A 23158-nucleotide genomic window follows, 5' to 3' on the forward strand; every position below is an offset into this window, starting at 1 on the left:
TCTAAGTATCATAAATATTTAAAAATGTTTATTAGACTTTTATAAAATCTTGAAAAGGATTTTTTAATATTATTTTTAAGCCTTTGAACATTAGATTGTTCATGTGTTTTAGAATTTTGCTTTAGAAGTGGGAGATTGTTTTCTCCTCCTTCTCTCCCTCCGAGTACATCTGTCTGGTGCTTATGCGGTTACCTCTGCGTGCTCCCAGTGCCCCAGTATAGAACCGAGTCCTACAACAGCATTTTAGATCTCCTTCCCCACAGTGAGATCGGGCCTGTGGCAGAGCCTGACCTCTGGCTGAGGGGAGGAGGGGATTGCTGTAGGCCCAACTGTTTAGCTGTAGAGCTTGCTAAAAGCCATAGTTTCAAGTGAGGCTCAGTAGCAGTTTTTGCTGTGCTTCACGTTGGCTTTCTTTTCGGGAGCTGCAAGTATGACCCTTGCCTTGGGCCGCTTCTCATTTGGAGCACTTTTTGTTCCTGTTCTCCCTCTGCATCTAAGCCCCTAGTTGTCACCGCTAGCTTGTGACTCCAGAGCCTTCTAGAAGGCCTGTGGTTTCACCCTGGTTCACGGCTCTTTTTTTCCTGACCAATTGCCATTCTATTGAGATGTTTATTTTCTTTTGGAGTTCAGAAATGTTATTGGTTTTCTGTTTTGTATTTTCCCTGCTCTAGATTGGGAGGTGAGGAGATAGGCCAAAGCATGAACTTAGAACACTATTTTCACAAGAAGTCTTTGTAAAATATATTTTAACGTACAATATAAAATCTGACTCATTTTGATATCATTTTATTCTACATGTACTTTGGTAATTCATAATTAATGAAAATTAAAATATTAAGAGTCAACAATAGCTACCATTTATTAAATATTGTATACACTAGGCATTGTATTTGATACTTTACACTCATCACATCGTATGTTGGAATCCCAGATTGACAGATGAGATTATCTGCTTATTTCATATGAGATAGGCAAGGCTTTGAGAGTTTCAAGAACCTTTACCAAAGTAGCATGACTAGGAAGTAGGGAAAATAGGAACTGAGAGGCTACATTAGTTTATTCTTTAGTTCATGCTCTCAGCTACGTTTCAGTGTAATATCCACTGAATTAAAGGGTCCTCTCTTTTCACTACCAAATTTCATTTCTTAATAACTCTTTACTCTATATGAACCTAGAATTCCTTTGGAAATCTGCTTACTATTTTACTTTATTTAATGCCTTTTCCTAGTGTTCTGACTCGATTCTTCTTACCTATAGATCAGTGCGTTTGGAAATAACACTATATATGAATTTATAGAATTATCAGGATATTGCTTTTGTGTTACAACCTAAGAAAAATAAGTCAGTATTAGTTTAGACTTGTGTTAGTATTAATCGAGGTAAGTCTGAAGTCTTAGAATTTTAAAATAGAAACACTGTAAATTTCCCATCTATCTTAATGAGTAAAGTAGCCGAAGACCTAATAGATGAAACTTTCCAGAAATTTTATTCCGGTTTATCCTACATATCATTTCTGTATCAATCCTACTGAAACACAGCACTCCCCCGTGTCTTTTTCCATAGAATCAAGTTTAAATCTCTTACGCTCTCACTGACAACACTGTTCTGCCTTTTCAGACACAGTCCCCCCGTGTCCCCAGCATGAATCCTCTTTCATATGCCTTGCTCATTATTTTCTCTTCATTTCTTTTCATAGCATATTAGAGCCCACAGGGCTCTCTCTCCGCTCCTTGCCTTTCATACCCAACTTTCCTTTAGAAACTTCACTTTCTTCATGAAGCTTTATCTGATCAACAGTTTACAGTGAACTTTCTCCTTCAGAACAACACTAGAACTTACAGTTGATGTCACACGGCACCTGTTTGTGATTTATGTTACATTTTGTTATTAAGATGGTGATCTCCCTGATTATTTCTGTAAATCTCCTAATTATCTCTTAAGCACTCTTAAGACATAGTATATAGAAATAACCACAGAAATTCCATTTATACCCAGTCATCCAGTAGCTTGAAGAAATAAAGGGTGTCTTCTCATTCAGTTCAGTTTTGTATAATGGGTCAATAATAAGACTTCTTCCTTCTCAGAGCTGGCATTTATCATTGGCTTACTCTTCTTCATCTGTTAGAAAGTTCAATATGACTTACTTCAAAAAGTTAAAGTAAATTAAATCATTTATTTAAAAACTATTATAATAGTACTTGAAATTAAAGTCGAATCTGAGAATCAGTACCTTGGATGCTAGTGACACACGGAAAAAGTGTGTCACATTCTACTCCTTAGCAAGCTCTTGATGAAAGCTTTTATTTTAATTGTCTTATCAATTTGATGAGTATAGATAATTCTCTGGCATCATTCCAAGGTGATTCTTTTTATCTGCTGGAATAAATCACACAAAACAGTAAAGCCATAAAACATAATCAACTAACATATGTTCATTGATGCTCGATATTAATGCATTGAGTTATCTTTCAACACAGTGGTAGTTTGTCAACTATCTTCTGGTGTAAAGAAATGATACTTAATGATAATATTGTGAAATACACTTTCCTTTGCTATTTCTGAGTGGATGATGTTCTCTTTGGCTCACAAATCAGAATATGAGTTCCAGTCATATCAATCAGTATATAAAATATTTAGTCTCAGAAAATATTTCATTGTCCTTCAAAACTTGCATAGACATTGTAAAAACATTATCAACTCATGCCCCACCTTTCAATAACTTCTCATTGATTTTACTTATGTCAAGATCTAGAATCTCCAGTATCATTTGAAAAGGCCCTGTGAGAGCTTGCCTCAGCCATACTGGCCTTCATTAACTTCTTCAGTATGTTAAATTCTTTTTCTCCTCAACGACTTCTCATCTCCTATTTCCTTTGCTGGTGACACTACACCTGATCCCCTCTCTCCCTATATAGTTTTCCTGTCTCGACCCTTCTGCATCTTTTGTGCCTCACCACTTCTTCAGAGAAGAGTTTGCTGATCCTCTCTTCTTAAATCATGTTTCCATCTAAAATCTCTGATTGTGCATTTTAATTTCCTTCTTAGATTCATGACTGTTCGTATATGTTGTGATTATTTATCTGTCCGATTCCCTATCCAGAACAAGAGCTCTCTGGAAATAGGGACCCTGTCCAGTTTTGTTCACTGATCAATCGTTGGCAATTAGCACAGAGACTGGTAACATAGTGCTACTTATGAGGTAAGATGAGAGAAACTCAGTACATTTCTGTTTCCAGGATCAGAAATCCTCTAGCAGACCCAGAATTCCTTGACTAACACTAGTTTTTAAGAAAATTCAACACCAGTGTAAAAGAGAGCTTATGAAACTATTCAAAATCCAGTGTCTGGGTTCCCCCTCAACCTATTCCCATTAGATCTTTTATGCCAAGAACTAATTTGTATTACTGGTATATGTTAAAGGACACAGATAATTTAAAAAATTAAGCAAGTCTTGAACAGTGCTTTCACCTTTCCTTAAAGAAAAAAGGCTTAAAACAGTGTTTTAAAAATGTCTGTCTTAAAGCCAGTGTATATTTCTAAAAGTGAAATTGAGGAGATATATATATATATATATAGCAAAACCCAAATGTTTTTCTGTTAATTCAGTACTGTTACACTATTGCATTTTATTACTGTAAAGGGTCTTTAATCAATTAGCTATACCTCTCTTTATATTTGCATGGATTTGAAATTTGAATTATACATGTTGGAAAGGGCAGTAGATAGTATTCTGGTACTTTATCAGAGATAATGTGGTTGTTTGTTGTGGTTCTAGGCAGTATGAAACTGTGGTTCCACTAGAAGATTCTATTGTGACGGAGGTTACAGCAACTCTACAAGAATGGGCCAGTCTGTGGAAACAACTCTATGTGGTAAGTAGTTGATAACTAGTTTATTAGATCATTAAAATTTCATTGTACCAAGTGAAAAAATTACCTATGCCAATTGCAAATTTTTACATTTCTCAATATTTGCAGTTTTTAAAAGGTATGTTCCTAATATTAACTGAAACATAGTAGACTGAGTTTTGTCCAGCCTGAAGAGAATACCTTATTCATATGCCTGCAGTGCCTCCACTTATCTCAGTAAAATGTAAGGTCCATAACACCAGAGATTTTAGCTGTCTTACTCATCGCTGTACCCCCAGAAGCTTTCATGAAACAGGTGTTTACTGAATGAATGGACAAATTTGAGAGTTACATTGTGAACCTAATGGTAGGTAAAAGCCAAGAAGTTGTACCAACAGTTTCTTATAGCTCCTGAGCTTCAAGGATATGTCATACATGACACTTTCTCCTAGGCCAACGGTTAATAAAAAGATTAATAAAAACCCAGTTTATATCATTTGGACATTTAGAGGGTAGAGAGTAATAGGACACACAAAATCTAGACTAAAAACAAGTGACAGGGTTTGGGTTCCAAGCAAGATGGAGTAAACACATTCGGTTTTCTCCCTACTAATCACAACAAAACCCCTAGACAAAACCTATAAATCACCTACCAGAAAACTATGAAAATTAGAGAAAAGAAGGTGAACCGGCTAGGGACCTTGAGATTCAAGGATTGAGTGAGTTCCCTGACTGTTGTTTTTTTCTTGCTTCCCATATATCCTGGCCTAGGTTCTAGAGACGCTTACAACCTGGAAATGCTAACGAGTGCAGACAAAACATAGCACCAAGAAAAGCCTATTCTCTTTAACCAAAGGATGGCCCTTTTAACCTATCCTGCCTGCTCTCTAGGAGAATGTCACAATAAAAGCCGCATGCTCCCTTTCCACCCCAACAGGCACTACAGAGCAGAATCCACAGCCAGAGCTCTGTCTTACACACACACCCTTCCCCGCAGACCTGCCGTCACAAGATTTGCCTCTCCAATGGATCCTGTGGGTTGAACTCTGACATCTTCCCCTCCCCTCCAATAATGAAGCAATACCCTTCCTCAGCAGAGCCTGTAGGGAGGACTCTGACTTTTGCTCCACCAGCAATTACGTGGCGGCACCTCTCTCCAGCAGAGCCTGTGGGTGGGACGCTGGCTTTCACGACTATCCAGCATTAACAAGGTGGGCCCTTAGCTTGCAGAGTTCTGTGGGCAAAACTTTTGACTTCCTCCTCTGCACTAAAGTAAAGAAGAAGCGTCCTTTCCTTACAGCAAAGGAGCTTGTGGTTAGAACTCTTGATTTCCACTCCCCCTGAAGTAATAAGATGACATCCTCCCCTTCTGAGCCTGTGGACAGGATCTGACTTTCCCTCCCTGTGCCTCCCATCATTAATGAGGCAGGGCCCCTCTCTAGTACATCCTATGGACAGAACTCTGTTTCCATCCTTGCCCTGCTGCAATGAGGCAGGGCTTCTCCCCACCCAAGTACATGCTGAAGATAAAGTGGAGTGGAGTTCTGTCATCTAGTAACAGACAAATGAGGAAAACCAGAAGAACACTGGAGAGATTTTATAAACTAGATTGACATTTTAATCACAGCCCGCAAAAGTGAGCCTGGGATTGCATTCTGAATCTAAACAGGTTGACCACCTGCTGAAATAGAATCTTTAAATAGGAATCAGAGTGTCATAGTGTAATACTTAAAATGTCCAGCATTCAGCCCAGAATTACTTGTCATATGAAAAATCAGGACAATCTCAACTCTAATGAGAAAAGATAGTCAATAGATGCTAACTTTGAAACGATGTAGATGTTGGAGTCATCAGCAAAGATTTTAAAGCGGTTTTTGCAAAATTGCTCCAGTGAGCTATTTCAAATACTCTTGAAACAAATGGAAACAAAACTGTAGCGAAGAAGTAGAGAATACAAAGAATCAAATGAAAATTTTAGAATTGAAAAATGCAGTAACCAAAATTTAAAATTTACTGTATAGGCTTAATATCAGAATGGAAAGGACAGAGGAAAGAACTAGTAAACTTGAAGATGGATCAGTAAAAATTATCCAATCTGAATAATAGAAAGAAAATTGAAAAAGTGAACATAGCCTCAGAGACCTGTGGGACAGTCACAAAAGATCTAACATTCGAGGCATCATTGTATTAAAAAGACAGAATACGTAGGTACAAATTTTTTGAAAAAATAATGGCTTAAATCTCCTCAAATTTGGCAAAAGATATAATCCTACAGATTCAAGAAGGTGAGTGAACTCCAAGCAGGATAAACCTAAAGAATCCATACTCAGAAACATTATAGTTAAACTGAAAATTAAAGCCAAAGAAAATCTTGAAAGGGAAACTGAGTACTATTAGGGAAATGGCAGTTTGAATGACAGCAGATTTCTTATCAGAGACTATGGAAGACAGAAGGAAGTGGCCCAACATTTTTCAATTACCGAAAGATAAAAAGATTTATGTTACTTCAGATTTGTGTATCCAGGAAAAATATACTTCAGGAATGAAGGAAAAATAAACACATTTTCAGACAAAAGAAAGCTAAGGAATATTGTTGCCAGTAGATTGGTTCTAAAATAGTGACTATAAAGGAAGTTCATCAGACACAATTTGATGGGCCACTTAGAAAATTAGGAATGAAGAAAGCAGTGAAAGGGATAAATAAATTCTTTTTAGTTTTTAAAATTGTGTTGAATGATACAAAGCAAAAATTATAATATTGATATGGTTCTCAATGTATATAGAGGTTATATTTTGAAAACTGAAATAAGGAAAGGGCCATAGATTGTGATTAAATATCTGTGTTTCACTTCCAAGTGGTAAAATGTTGATACTCGTAGACTATAAGTATATGTGTATATTGTAATCTATAGAGCAATCATTAAAAATATTATACAAAGCAATATAATAATAACTCTAAATAAATCAAAATGGAATACTAAAAGTGTTCAGGTAGCCTATAGAACTATAAAAAAAGCCACTGGGTTTTTTTTAGACTTAAATCCTAACATGCACAGAATTGATAAAAAAGACTTAACTATATGCTGTCTGTAATAAACTCACTTCATATGTAATGACACAAGGATGTTAAAAGATAGAAAAATATATACCATACAAACACTAATCAAAAGAAAGCTGGAATGGCTATATTTAAAATATTATTAATTATGAATTATTTCTTAAATAAATATAAATAAAATTAAGCATGTTATACTACTATAAGAAAAAAAATTATGTCAGAATAAGAAAACTACCAGGGACAAAGGAACATTACAAAGTGATAAAAAGGTCAATTCACCAAGAAGACATAGCAGTCTTATGTATGCACCAAAAACAGAGCTGCAAAATAAATGAAGTAAAACCTAAAAGGACTGAATGGAAGAATGAGAGAAATCGACTATTACACTTCGAGTTTATAACCCGTTCTCTCAGTAATTGATATAACCGCTAGCCAAAAGTCATCAAGGATAGAGAACTGAACAACGCCATCAGTCACCAGGATTTAACTGAAATATTTAGAATACTCCACCCAATAATATCAGAGTACAGATTGTTTTCAAGCATACACGGAACATTCCCCAAGACGGACAATATCTTAGGTTGTAAAAAAACTCTTAACAAATTTGTAATTTATGTCAGAGAACATTCTGATCATAATGGAAACAAATTAGAAATCAGTAACATAGACAACAGGAAAATATTGAAGCACTTAGAAATTAAACAACACACTGAATAATCCATGGATCAAAGAGTAAGTCTCAAGAGAAATAAAAATATTTTGAAATGAATGTAAATGAAAATATAACATTAAAATTTGTGGGATGTAGCTAAAGCTGTGTTGAGAGGGACATTTATAGCATTAAGTGTGTTTCAGCTTTTGTTTCAAGAATCTAAAAGGAAAAAATGAGCAAGCATAATGAAAAAAGCAGAACTTAATTAGAAAAACAATAGAGAAAAATCAATCGAACGAAAAGCCATTTTTTGAAAATACTAATAAAATTGATAAACCTCTGGCAAGACTGACAGAGAAAGTAGTATAGTATGTCCTCACTTAATGATGTTGATAGGTTCTGCAGCTGTAAGAGGAAAGATATATTTATGATGGAACCAATTTTACCTTAGAGTAATTGATATAAAGAATTAAGTTCCTATGGCATCTCAGCAATGTTATAATGAAACGATGTTGAACAAAACGTTATTCGAAGTCTTATTGTAATTACCAATATATTAGGAATAAAGAGATATCATTGTAGATACCACAGACATCAATTGGATAATAAGGGAATACTGTAAACAACTTTATACACATAAATGAGTTTAGATGAATAGAACAAATCCTTGAAAAACACAAATTGCCAAAACTCACCTAAGACAAAACAGATAATCTGAATATTTTATAGCTAGTAAAGTAATTAAATTTATAATGAAAATTTTTCCAAAAGGAAATCACTTGCAACATAAAACACAAATATGGATGGAAATTATAAGAGAATTGTTAGAAAATACGGAAGACACGTTGGGGAGCCAGTTTCTGTTTAGTAGGAAATAAAAGTGAAATAGATTGCTAGAAATAATAGAAAAAAGAATTCCTGTGCTATAAAACTTCACATTGAAGGAGTCCACTGAGTGTCAGACAAAATAACTAAACTAGCTAAGTATCCATCTATCTGTCTCTCTACACATAACATACACACATATGCAGTATGTACATATATGTACGCATAAATGTACAGGTCTTAAATATGGATGTAAAGAGAATTGCATTGTATATTTTGTATGAGACTTTTTCTTTTTCACTTTTGTACTCCTAAGTTGTCAGAATATTTCCAAGCCTTGTTATTTTTAAAATCTTAAATGTGAATTTTGTTTTTTAATCACTAATAATTTTAAACTGAACAGTCATATGTCATCATATGGATGTATATTAATTTTTACTGTAGTAGACATATACTCTTAACTTTTAATTACTCTTAAAAGCCCTTAGCAAACATCTTCGTATACTAGTTTTCAATTTTATCTCCAATTGTCCTTTTAAGTAATTTGTTGAGGAATTTTTTTTCAACAATATTTTTCTATTTATAGTCTTGCTAATATAGCAGATGAATCTTATTTTTTCCCCACAACCTCACTAATATTAAATATTAATATTTTGTTTTCTGTTTAATAGATGAAAGATCTGGTGATTTTTAACAGGGGTATCAGAGAGATCTTTACTTGGTTCTGATTGTACAGCTTTATCATAGTCATGGGCTTTGATACTGGTATACATTGTTGTACTCATTTAAAATGACAGCTTTATCTATAGCAGTTCAACAAATATTTATTAAGCACCTACTATGATGTGCCAGGCATTGTGCTGGGTCTTCAGAACATATAGAAATGATTAAAAGAGGCTATTGATAAAAACTCATAGACACAACAGTTTAGTGCTTACGGGCGGGGAGTGGCGTAGATGAGGGTAAAGGGGGTCAAATATATGCTGACAGAAGGAGATCTGACTTTGGGTGGTAAACACACAATGCAATATACCGATGATGTATTATTGAATTATATGCTTGAAACCTGTATAATTTTATTAACCAATGTCACCGCAATAAATTTGTAAAGGTTATTGAATTTAGAGACCTCTGTCATACCAAAGGTCAGCAGTTTTGAATATATTTTCAGAGCCACTGAAACAGAATATTCTAAATTCATTTTAAAACACCAGGAATGTATTGTTCCCATAACATAGCCGCATGGCCCTTCTTCAATATTTTTATTTTTATTTTTGCTAAGATTTTTCTAATAACTTTTTTTGTCCTGCGCCATTGTAGCATGTTTTTGTTCCCTGTGCAGTCCATCTTGTGCTTACCTTTATTAAATATCTATCTACTCTACATGTTGTCACTCCCCAGTCCCCAGATATTTGGAGTCTGAACTCTTGAGTTCCTACTTCCCAGCGACATACTTACCTTGAGTAGTGTTGTCTCTGTCGTGTTCACTCAGTATTTATTGAGAACCTACCATGTGCCCAGACCCTCCTTGTTAGGACTGGGGAATAAAATGATAAAGGGCCTACAATCTTTACTCTAGAGGATTTAAAAAGTAGTGGAAGAGATAGATGGATAAACTGATAAAGAAAAAAACTATGCAAGTTGAAAACTATGTCCACACAACAACCTGCACAGGGATGCTTATAGCAGCTTTATTCATAATTGTCACAACTTGGAAACAACCAATATGTTCTTCAATCGGTGAAGGATTAATAAACTCTGGTACATCTAGACATTGGAATATTATTCTGTGCTAAAAAGAAATGAGCTATTGAGCCATGAAAAAAACATGAAAAACTTTAAGTGCATAAATGGAAGAAGCCAACCTGAAAAGGCTATATATACTGAGTGATTTTAACTATACAACAACCTGGAAAAGGCAAAACTATAGAGACAGTAAAGAGATCAGTGGTTGTCAGGGGTAGTGGGGGTGGGAGGGATTAACAGGCAGAGCACAGAATTTTAGAGCAGGGAAACCACTCTGTGATACTGTAATAATGGTGATTACATGGCATTACACATAAGTTCAGACCCATAGAATGTACAACATCAAGAGTGAACCCTGATGTAAACTATGGATTTAGATGATGATAATATGTAAACACAGGTCCATCAGTTGTAACAGATATACCACTCTGGCGAGGGATTCGATAATGGGGGAGTCTGTGCATCTCTGGGGGTAGGAAGTGCATGGGAAATCTCTGCACCTTCCTCTTAATTTTGCTGTGAACCTAAAACTGTTATTTAAAAAATCTTTATTAAAAATTATGTAAGTATGGAATTATAATTAAAATAAAACCCAAATATGTGATGTTTATTCATTTCTCCTTATAAACTCTTTTAATCATGTTTGTCTGAGTTTGTCTGTGATATATATCTCTAGGAATGACAAATTCCATATTCAGTTGTGAAGATGAGTTTGGCTACTATTAATGCCATGTCTAATATGCAACTGTGACAGATTCACACATATACCTCACTCTCTCCCTACTGAGTTACACAATGACATGATTTTAGTACAGTCTATGTTAGGCTGGCTCCCATTCTTACTAAAATATCTTGAGATTTTACACTAAACCTATTACAGCTTATATTGCCTTTTTGAATGTTTCAAATAATCATTATTTTGGATTTTCTTTCTTGACATTGTACTAAATCTATTCTTTTTTAAATTAAATTTATTGGGGTGACATTGTTTAATAAAATTACATAGGTGTTAAGTGTACAGTTCAGTATATATCATACGTATATTGCAGTGTTCACCACCCAAAGTTAAATTCCATCTGTCAGCATATATCTGACCCCCTTTACTCTCATCTGCGTCCCCTGCCCTTTCCCTCTGGTAACCACTAAACTGTTGTGTGTCTATGAGTTTTCATCTGGTTCATTTGTTGCTTTCAGTTTCTTATCCCACATATAAGTGAAATCATATAGTTGTCAACTTTTTCTGACTGACTTCGCTTAGTATGATGATCTCGAGATCCATCCGTGTTGTCGCAAATAATAGTATTTCATCTTTTCTGTTCTTTATGTCTTACATCTCCCATGTTTTATATTTTAAAAGTGGCATTAAAATATTAGAGGGACAGGTGAAATTACATTTATGTAGAACTTTGTATGTCGTCAGTCTAAGCTCAGGCTGATATTGTACAAGAAAGGGTGTTACAAAAGGATTCTAAAGTTGTTCAGGCCCAGTGCTTTGCTTTGTGGGAAAAGTGTCGTCTATAGTAGCGGCACACTGCTGCAATCATAAGTTGCTGGAGCCTGGAAACTCATTGCCTAGCAACCACATACTAACTCTGTCCATTCTCTAGGCAACATTCTCCAAGCTCCAGTCTATTCTGTATGTCCCGCTGTTTCATCTTTTTCAGTCATTTAATGTTTTAACAAAGAGTGCTTCTTATCTTTGTGATTACCTCATATAAGGATCACATGACAAGGGATGTGTGCATCCTTAATTATTTTGATTCTTTACAGCCTCTTTATCACAATATTGATTTTATGCTGTTGAATACACATATATTGAATCTAACAAGTATTTCTTTTTATATTGATTAATATTTAGAAATTTATTCATAAAAATAAAGAATATATCCTAGAAATGTATCACCCTTGATCTTTTCTAATTAAGTTTAATAATAAAGGTAGTTGGTAGCTATATTTTAAAATTACCATATATTATCTGATCTAATTTAATCATTACAGCAGTCTGTGAGACTTATTGTATTTTATGGAGGAGGATACTGAGGCACAAAAAGGTTAGACAACCTGTTCAAGGTCACCTTTGATTGCTAATACTTTACGGTTTACAACAGTGACTTAAATTTTTTTTTGCATGCAATTCATAGTAAGGAATACATTTTACATTGCAGCCCAGTCCACATATGTAAATGTATATGTGTATGTATAAATGTATATATATGCAGACATATCCATAGATATACTGAAATAAGTATTGTGTGATAAATCTATTATGTCTTGGCATTTTAAAATAGTTGCTGATTCCAACCCTCTAAATAGATTTTATGACTTCCTAATGGAATACAATCCATAGTTTAAAGAGTACTGATTTGCAAAGTGCTGTTAATTACATTAATTATGGTAATTTTTAAAAGTAATTTCAGTTATTATTTTAAGTAATGAAAGGTTATTACACAGGAACCCAGTAAAATCTAAAATTCTCAGGTCTCAAAAAGGTTGAGACTTTGGGGTAGGTTCTGGATCCCAAGTAGTTCTAGGAACTTAAGTGGCTTTAAATGTTGGAGTCTTCAGGTTCAGTCCTATACCCCTTTTCTTCTCATCCTCTTCCTAAATCACACCCACAGCTTCAGTGTCTGTTTTTTTGTCAGTGTCTACCAGATACGTATCTGGCCTTGACTTCTTTCCTGACATTCAGACTCATATACAACCGCCTACTTGCCACCTCTAAGATAATAAGATAGATGTTTTATAATCTGTCTGATAATTCCAGTAACTCAAGTCTTTGAAGTCTGTTTCTGATGTTTGGTGTTCTACTGGTACCTCAGATGCTTGGGTATCTGGATATATTGCTCATTATTTGAAATTTTTTTTTGTGGAAATGTTTCGAGGCCTAGGATAAAAGAGCCTTCCTCCAGAGCAGGGGACCCCAACCTACTGGTCTGTGGCCTGTTAGGAACCGGGCCGCACAGCAGGAGGTGAGCGGCAGGTCAGAGAGCGAAGCTTCATCTGTATTCGCAGCTGCTCCCCAGCGCTGGCATCACCACCTCAGCTCCACCTCAGATCATCAGGCATTAGATTCTCATAGGAGCATTGGTCTCTGGTGCCAAAAAGGTTGGGGACCGCTGCTCTAGTGAGAATTTTCCTTTACTTTGCCACATATAGGGGTGATGGTCTGAAACTACTTTCAACAAAACTGAAATTGAGGTTTCCTAGACCACACTAGTGATACACATTGAGCATCAAATTCACAAAAAAGTACTGCAGTAGTAGTTACAACCTTTAGAGAAAAGGCTTCCTACTCCCTCCCTCTTTGGCAGTAGACCATCTCCTCAGTCCTGTGGGGGTAATGTGATTTACTTCTAGTTGCCCTATATCCAGAGTGTAGCCCTTGGAGGTCTTAGTTCAATGTGGGAGTACTTCGTATTAGACTTTTCACTTGGGAGAGCGCTCCTGTCTGTCCCCGTAGCCCACCCAAAGAGGCTGTCAGAGCCGTAGTTTTGCCTTAGGAAAAAAGCACTGTAGGTTGCTTAGTTTCTTTCTCTGGGTTTTTTGCTTGCTTTCAAAATTTGGCTTAATAATTTCTTACCATATTGTTGGCTCTTTGATATTTTAAAGAAACTGGGTTTTTGAAATATAGTATGCAGTAATTTTAGATATTTTCAGCAAGAATATTTAAATAACTCAGCCTGAAATAACTGGAAATGAAAATTTTCCTACTTATCTCTCTTAGATTGTCTCAAGGCGCCTCGAGCCTGGCACTTTCTAAGCAAGACTCCCAGCCTCCTCTGTTCTTCCGGCTTGGTCTTTCCATCTTATTTGTGCACATGAGAAGTCCATATGAACTCATCATCTCATTCTCTGTATTTTTTACTACTAAATGTTTTTTTCATCTCTTCGCCTCTGTTGTTTCCATCCTAATCCATTGTATCTCACCAGTACAACTGCAGTAGAACCTATACTTCCATTTTTAGGCTTCTATATTCTGTTCTTCACACTATAGCCAAAATTGCTTTTTTTTTTCAAAATAGCTTTTTAAACATTGAATTTGATCATGCCATTGTGCGACCTAAACTCCTTTAATGGCTTCCCATAACTTAGAATAAACAACCAAATCCTTATCATTGTTGACCGGGCCTTTCAGAATCTAACCTGTGCTGCCCCAGCCACGGAGTCTTGGTGATAGGTCTGTATAATACATGACTAGAACTGGCTATTGGTACCACGTTATGAAGTTGCTTTGTATTTCTTAAGGCTGTGGAGAGCCACAAAATTTTTTAATCAGTGAAAGGCTATAATTATATCTTCTTTTGTAGCGTTAACGATAGAGTGGCGTGGAGTGGCAACGCTGGGGGACCTGAAAAGATGAGAAATAGTGCGAGCCTGAGCCAGGGGAGTGGCAGAGGGTGCAGAGGGAGCACACAAGAAAAGTTTGAGAAATAAAATTAGTGAGATGCAGCAACTTCCTCTATGTGGTTGTGAAGGGAAAAGGAAAATCAAAAAAAATTTCAATAAAATATTTTACATGTGAATTTATTAAGCAGTTATTATGTATTAGAAAATGTTATACGCACTTTAGTATATTCTCTCTTATTCCTCACAATCACCCTGTGAGATAGGTATTTTTAATAACCTTAGTTTTTCAGTAAAGGAAACTCCGAAGGGGAGAAATTCAATACTTTGCCCTTGTCACACAGCTATTGAGTGATTGAGGTAAGATTTCAAACCTGCTCTAGCCCTTGCCTGAGAAGTCCAGTGGACAGTAGTCGCTTTAGCTAAGCTTTAAAACATAAGGGAGCCGACTGAGGAACAAGTGTGTATATGTTTGAAGATGAGGAATAAAGTGGGGAAGTGGAAGATGAGTTTATTTTTGGACATCCAGAGATGTCCATAAACAGTTGGAAATGTGGGTGTGTATTTCCAGAGGGAGAATGGAATTGGAGAACCAGGTTATGCAGTCGTCAGTCAGTGATGGTTAGAGCCATGGAAGGGCCCACAGTCACCCACAGAGAAAGTGTGACCTCCTAGGCCTGGTGTGAGGGCTCAGATAACATGTGGAAGGAGCACTTAGTCTAGTGTCTGGCGCACTCTAAGTGATCAGTGAATGTTACCTGTTACTGTGCAGCATAAAAAGGAGGATGAGGACACAACAAAAAATTTGACGTTTTATCAAACATACATATATCATGATTTTCTTAAATTGAATTATGATAGTGTCTTAGTTATATTGTAAAAAATCAGGCATTCTATAGGAGATAAATAACTATATTCCTGAAACAGCAAAAAGGGTTTGGATTGTCTTTAGCATTTTTAATATAGCATTCTCTGTTGATGTGCACAACTGTTATTGTCACTTTAAAAAAATATTTTCAGTAGGAGAAATGTGTTCCTTCATGTGATTAAATTCATTTGGAAAAGTCATCTGACTTAAGTGACTTCTGACCTGTGAAATAAAGAACCTAAGTTATCACAGTCTGGCAGAGGAGTGACTGCTATTAGTTTTTGTCTCTTTAAACAGATTCAGGTATGGAATTTTTCTAGCAGTTTAATCAGTGCCACTTACAAAGCTTACTTAATATTTAATGAAGAGGCACAGGCCTCACCAGTAAGGCTCTGAAATGTCACTGGCGCACCGGGTGCTGTTCATCATTTCCATAGCTTCGTTCGGTTTACTGTGCGCTGCAAAGGCAGAGGCCAAGTTACCCAGGAGCTGGGGCCCGGAATCTGGTTGGGGGCGTGGAGGGCGTGATCATTAGGACTCTGTGAAGCAAAGAGGGTGACTGGGCCTCTGGCTGCAAAGCGACTGTTAGGTCTGTGGCAAGAACGGATTTGTGATCAGCCGTTATTTATAGAGTCTACTCCCTTGATGTCTGTGTTTTGCAGTTGCGGGGAAGGGATAGGATGGAGGGTGGGGAATGCACTTAAGTATAAAACATGGTCCCAGATTTCCAAGTAGTCGCGCACTCGGAGGAAGGACAGGTTACACAGGAGAGGTGATACAAGAGCAATAAAGTTACCTGCTCCCTAAAGAGTGGTAAAGGCAGACTGCCTTTGTAATGAAATTCTTGCATAAGCACCTTGCCGTTGGAGGATAGAATACCATCAACAGCTGTTCGTTAGCACTGCTTTTAGTTCTGGCCAAAATTTTTCCAGGAACTTTAAAATCATTCTGCTATACAATCCTTCTTTAAACATGGAGCTGTGTTTGTTTAAAGAAAAAAAAAAAAAGGACCGCTATAATGCAAAATAAAAAGCTAAATCACACTCGCATTTCTAAACTGCGACAATAACAAAACGTGGAAACATGAAGCAAGCTGACAGTGTGGGCATCAACATTTGTGAGTCTGTGTACGAACGTGAGCGTGGCAAAACTGGCTGAAGGTCCCTGGGCAACGCAGACGCCAGCCAGAGTCCACCTCTTCCAGGCCACATTGCCAGTTAGCTGCCTGAGATATAAGGGGTGAGCTCCTGGTCTACTGGATAACCAGCCCAGTATCTCCTGGAGTCCACTCACTCTCAGAGAATAAAAGGCAAAATGGTACCATCACCAAAGGCCAGAAAACACAGGACTCTCTTGAGGATGGAAGAAAGAAGAAATTTTATCTCCAAGTGAAGGAGGTATTAAAAGCCGTGCTAAAACCCTTTTTTAACTATTCATACTTGGGATGACTACTCTTATGTAGTCGGCAATGTTTAAATTAAATTTCAGGCTTGATATCTTCACACACCCACTTCTCAGTCCTGACTTATATACAACTGCCTTCCGTGAGCTATATGTGCGAAATTTTGGTTGCCCTTCACATTTTTGGTAACTTTAGCAATAGTATTAAAATAAATTCCTTATAAAGATATGTATATTGACATCAACACCCAAAACTAACTACTGCTGTTAATGGACACTGCATATGGTCTCAACAGCCTGCACACTGTCTTGCAAACAGGAGGCTCAACAGTACTTAACAGAATAAAGGGCTAACTGCTGCACCAAGTTGGTTCTGACAAGGCAATGCCTGACACTGAGACTCTGCCCAGTTTCTCTAGGTCAGAACACTTCCTTCCTATTATGCTCCTACCTTCTCGCAATCTTTCTATCTTTTAAATGTTCTCTACTTTCTCTCCCTGACCATCCTTCCTGAACTGGCCTCATTCATATCCAACTTTCAAGACCTGCAGCATTCACTGCCTTTACGACTCATTAGGGAGCAGGTAATTTTTTTTATTGCTTTTTAATCACTTCTCCTGTGTAACCTTTCCTTTCTCAAAGTGAGAGACTACTTGGAAGTCTGGGACTATATATTATACTTAAGTATAAACATATAAACATATGGAAGCATGTTCAACTATACATAGAAATAAATACAAATTAAGAGGAGACAGGACGTTTATTTACCAGATTGATAAAACTAAAACGAGTGATAATACCTAGTGTTTGATCTTGATGTAGCTGTAACCATTTTGGAGTGCAATTTGGCAATCTCTATCAATCTGTTAAATGTGCCTACCCTTCTACAAAGCGGTTCCACTTTTAAGACTTTATGGCATAGATGTGCCAATCCTAGGTCACTAAGATATCAGTATAAGAGTGTGCACCATCGTTGGTAATTGTAGAGGACAGGAACAACCAAAAAGTCTTCATTACATTGTATTATTTGATAAAGTTAAAAAGAAAAAAATCTTAATGCCCTCTAAGAAACTTTTTCTTCCAGTCCCTTTAAAATGATCTGTAATTTTTCTTCTTTATTCTCTACATATATAACCTTTTAATTAGCCCTTTTATTTCTGTCATCATAATATAGCTTGAGTCCCTCAATTCCTCTCCATCTCTTCTTACTGATTTGATTCTTAGGGGAAAAACTATATAAGACTGGCCTAGATAAAGAGAAAAAAGAAGGAAACGGGATGTGCGTGGCATTTTTATTTCCTTTTCCCTTTGTTCTTCTCTCTGCACAACAGGAACCATGACCTTTTTAAAACGCATGTGGGATCATAATGTCCCTTCAGTGGTCAGCCTTTCATTGGTTCCCGTTGCATTTAGAATAAATGCCATCCCGACCATGATCCTTGCCTGCATCTCTGTTCTGCTAGCCCATTTGCCAAGGCACTGAGCTGTTTCTACTTGGGCTCTTTGCTCTTGCTGATGCTTCTACCAGAAATGTTCAGCCCCTGGCTCTTCACTTTCTGACTCCTTCTCACCCTTTGGTCTCTACTTAAATGTTGCTTCATCTGAGAGGCTTTCCCTAGCAGTCTGACAGAAGTAGGTCCCCTGGTTATTTGTTATCAGATCACCATGTAGGTTACCTTCAGTTACTTTCGTTGTTTATAATTTAGCTCTTTTCCCCTGCTTATCTCTTCCATGGAGATAAGCACTTGTTTCGTTTATCTCTGTATAATCCAGTGCCTAACAGTGTACTCTATGTGTATACATACGTTAATTCATTTTCTTGAGAAATATTCGTTATGTTTAGCATAAACACATAATATCTGTTAAAAATGAATGTATTTGTATTGAACTTAAAAGTTAGTATACACTAAATAAAAACAAGCAAGTTGTAGAGCAGTATATGTAAAGAAAAATGTCAGTTATATTTTAATATAATGTTAGGAAAAGAGATACTCATAGAGTGATGCACATATATGGACAGAAGTCTAGTGGAAGGCCCATATCCTCTTCTAATAGAAATTGGATTATGTATTGTGCAATAGGCAGATACCCTCTGACTTCTGAAACTTGAAGCACCCTAGGCTCAACCCTCAGGCTTCTCACATCCTTGTTTTTGTCCAACTTTGTGGCTTTAAATACCATCTTTATACTGATGACTCACATTTATATTTGTAGCCAGACCTTTTCCCAGTGCTCCAGACTCAGATATCCACTACCTAACATCTTCACTTGGATGTTCAATATGAATCCCAAACTCAACGTGTGCAATATAGACTCTTACACCCTGTCCCCCGTCTTGGCCTTCCCCATCTTTATAAATGGCAATTCAGTTCTAGTAGCTCAGGTAAAAAATATTAAAGTCTCTTTTCTAAACTATTTTTAGATTGTGTTCCTTGTCATGTGTGGTCACTGAAGTTGCTGTTTTATTAGCGTGGTTAAACTGTGATTTTTGAATTTTTATATAAAATACAATGTTTAGTGTTTCTTTTTTTGCATTTGAATGCACAGTTTTTTCAAAGCCATTTGTTAAGTCTTAAAATTTAACAAATTGAGTTTGTTAAAAAGACTGTTCTTTGCACTCAGCTTCATCACCCCTCCTACTTCCTTATTTTTATACATCTCTTGGCCCGGTCAAATAGAAAGTTTCTTCTTGAGGACTAGGACTGCTCTGACTCCCATTCGTATCCCCTGTATGCCTAAACACAGAAAAGGTGTTACTAAGTGGCCTAATTAAGTTGATATAACGGCGGAGTTATTATAAAATGGAGTATAGGGAATGATTTAAAGCCAAAATGTCTCAGTGGTCTTATTTATTCTCTTGTAGTTATTTTTGGCTAGATAGGGGGCATGGTGAAGGATCACATAAGGCTATAGATATGAAGTAACAGCTGTTGGTCAGTGATTCTATGGGCACAATTGGGATGGGAAGAAAGAAATGTCCTCTTTTTTAGTATATCTGATGACATTCTTTTTTGAAGTCAGTTGAAGAATACTAGCATAAGGGGAAAAAAGCCTACAGTTCCTGTCTCATAAGGTCACTTAATGACCTTAGACAAATTCCATTTCTACTTGGTATAGCAGTTTTTTAAAGCTATATTTGACCTTTCCAGCCACATAGTATTTGAGAAGAAATAAATGGACTGTTAATGTATGTGATTATTAGAAAAAGTGATTGTTTTTATTCATTCTGAAAAGCATTATTAAATCTATCCAGTATGATATGACTCATCAAATATAATAGAGGGCTTGCTCCTGAGATACAGGGCATACGGCCTAGAAACATAATGAAGCAAACTTGTATTTGTTCCCAATGTAAAATGTTTCACACGGCCAGAGTCTCTGCACAGTTCTCTCCTTTTCCAGTGTGGTAACTTTTTCTGTTCATTCATTTAAAAAAATAGTAAGAGCAAACGATGATGAGAAGAAAACCTCAAATAGGTCTTAGTGGCTTTTTACATTTCTTGAGTTGCTAGTCATCTTTTAGCAGAGAACAGTTGTCCCACCTGAGCAATATATTATTATATTCTGTAGTTTGCAGGTTCGCTGGGAACGGGTAGAGGGCCATAGTGCAAGGCATAGGAGGCAAGGTCTGTTTACAAGTGAAAATCTAGAATCACTGTATCTCACATTTCCCCATATATTTCTGTGTCGATGAAATCTTAAAATATCGAGAGACAGTTTTATAAATACAATTTAGCGTTTAACAGAACAGTTCCCAAAGCTGCAAATGAAAGGCATGCATTCACTCTAAGGATTTATGTGTGGTATGTCTTCCTCAACCTCTTAGTTATTGTCCATACTACTAGGGTATTACCAAGAATTAATGTGTTTTAGGTATAAACAGCCTACCTTCCCAAGGATCAAGAAATCTGAAACATTTAAATAGCTGGCAGAGGTGGGTGTGGTAGGCAGCCTCGAAAGTATTCCCTCGTGATCCTTGCCTTGTCTCCTGGTAGTCCCACCCTTGTGCTGTCCCCTCCACTTGACTGTGGGCTGGACGTTAGGACTTGCTTCTGATGAACAGAATACAGCAGAAAGGATATGAGAGTTCACTTCTAGATTAGATTTTAAAAAGACTGGAATTTCCATCTTGAGTTCTGTCTGTCTCTCTCTTCCTATCTTTCTGTGTCTCTGTCTCTTGGATTGCTCACACTTTGGGGAAGCTGGCTGCCGTATGTCCAGGTGGACTATGGAGAGGCCTGTGTGAGTGATTCGGAAGCAGATTTACTTCAGTCAGGTCTTTAGATGCCTGGAACCCTGGCCAACACGTTGCTTGCACACTCAAAAGAGACCTGGAGCCAGAACTGGCCAAATGAGTCACTTCTAGATTCCTGACCCATAAAACTGTGAAGTCAGCTTTGTAGTTTCTGATCTCTAAGTTGTACGGTGTTTTGTTATATGTAGCAATAAATAGATAACTAAAACAATTAAGGCTCCTCTTGCCGCGATTATACTAGAAAAGGTAATTCCACCCATGTTTATGAAAACTGAATTTGGAACCAATAAGAGCCCGAGAGATGATTAGTCATTTCTAAGATACTATATATTCTTATTTAAAGTAGTTTCTCTTCCCTTATAATGAAAGCTTCATGAGAGAAGAGATTTTTAAAACCTGTTTTATGCATTGCTGTAACCCCAGCATCTAAAATGGTGCATGGCACATTGTGGCTCCTCGGTAAAGATCTGAGGAATTAATCGTTGCCTTTGTTGTCAGCATTTCTAGGAGAGCACCTACTTTGAATCTGTTAAATAATGTAAAATTACTGATATTTAATCCCATTTTGGACTTATAAAATGACAATTTTATATTTAACCTAATAAATAGCTGGTAACTTGGTTATCCACATGCAGTATTACTAAATAAGAGTTTTTCTAAGAAAATTTATGCAGTTTATGCATTGCTAATAAATGGATTGCATAATTTATATAGATTCAATTTGATACAGATATGATACTGAGATTTTTAAGATCTCTATTAATAGGATTCTTTCATGATTTATGCCTTTTTTTATTACTTAAAAATTTTCCCATCTCTTCCACAAGCTCTACAAGGAGTATATTGAAAGTTTAATAGATAACTTCTACCTTTTCAACTGCCATGGCTTAGAAACACTGTTGCTAACAATCTCAAATGTGCTTCTGATTGATAAATAGATAACTTTCTTGGCAATACGTGCTGAAGAATGAACATCAAGGAAGTAGTGTCAGTGAATTGAGTCTAATAGAAGGCAAAGCTATGCTCCGGTCAGTATCAAGGAAGGGGACCTGCAGGGTGCTCTTTTTGAGAGGCTTCTGTGATGACAGGCCCAGAGCACTCAAAAAGTTGGCTCCTTGCACTTCCGCTGCCATCCAGAAGACAAACCAGCTGTTTCTGTGGACCCCAGTCCAGGACCTGCAGTTTCACTATGTATTCCAATTTCTTTCAGTGTTTTCAAAGAACAGAAATTAAAAAAATGTACATGCCCACGCACGCGCGCGCGCGCGCACACACACACACACACACACACACGGAGAGGGAGAGTGGGGAGGGTGGGATTTTTGCGCTGCCTTTAGATGATGGTCTGGGAGAGGAAGTACTGGAATTGCACGAGCATTTTGTTATTCTGCGGCAATCGTACAGAATATTAGAATATCTAGATTAGGTATCTTGTAGAAAATCTAGGTTATATGATCGCCTTATCTATGTCTCTTTGGTATGTCATCTACTCACTGTATGTGCGTTTGGTTAACTGGAGTGTAAAAATATGAGGAATTATAAGTATTGAATATTCTGTATCTGGATATGGAAAATACAATTATGCAAGAGGCTTATTACTTCATGGGTTTCTCTGTTTTTGTGCCTCCCATTGAATGTCTTTTTGTCCATCTGTGTGATCTCCCTGGGCATCCTCATACATATCCGCTGCAGCCACAAACTGAAAATTTCTTTAGCTCCATCCCAGATCTGCCATGAATTTTTGTCTCTTATGGCTGCCTACCCAGTGTACTTCTCTGCTAAATCCCATAGATACTTCAACTCAGCCTGTTTAAAAAAGCTTCTCCTCGACTTCCAGAGAGTCCCCTCAGATGGCTCAGGAAGAATCCTGGGAGTCATCACAGGCCCCTCCCTTTCCTTTGAATGATCAAATCTCATCAATTCAACTTCCAAATACTTCCCAGATCTACCACTTCTCTCCAGCTCTGCCTCCACAGATCTTCATCCTTTCTTACCTGTGCTTCTGCAAAAGATTCCTGCCTAGTTTTTCTGCTCCAGACTCATTCTCTCTCGCACTCTCCACCTCCTTTAAACATTGGTGCCCATCGTTCTTCACACTTTTTCCAGAGTCGCTTTCTACATCGTAAGTATCATATTTCTGATTAAATGCCTCCAGTGACTT

The 23158-nt window shown here is 36.9% G+C and overlaps 1 protein-coding gene across 1 annotated transcript in view; it reads left to right on the plus strand.

Moving 5' to 3' along the window:
* The window catches only part of DOCK3 (dedicator of cytokinesis 3), a 259284-nt gene that overhangs the window by 44369 nt on the left and 191757 nt on the right, over positions 1-23158 (plus strand). Inside the window, exon 4 of the mRNA XM_025044832.1 lies at positions 3776-3872. Within this exon, the coding sequence (XP_024900600.1) occupies positions 3776-3872 (97 nt within the window). The remainder of the gene's footprint in view (positions 1-3775; positions 3873-23158) is intronic.

This window comes from Pteropus alecto, unplaced genomic scaffold (assembly GCF_000325575.1).
Source record: "Pteropus alecto unplaced genomic scaffold, ASM32557v1 scaffold53, whole genome shotgun sequence".
NCBI lineage: Eukaryota > Metazoa > Chordata > Mammalia > Chiroptera > Pteropodidae > Pteropus > Pteropus alecto.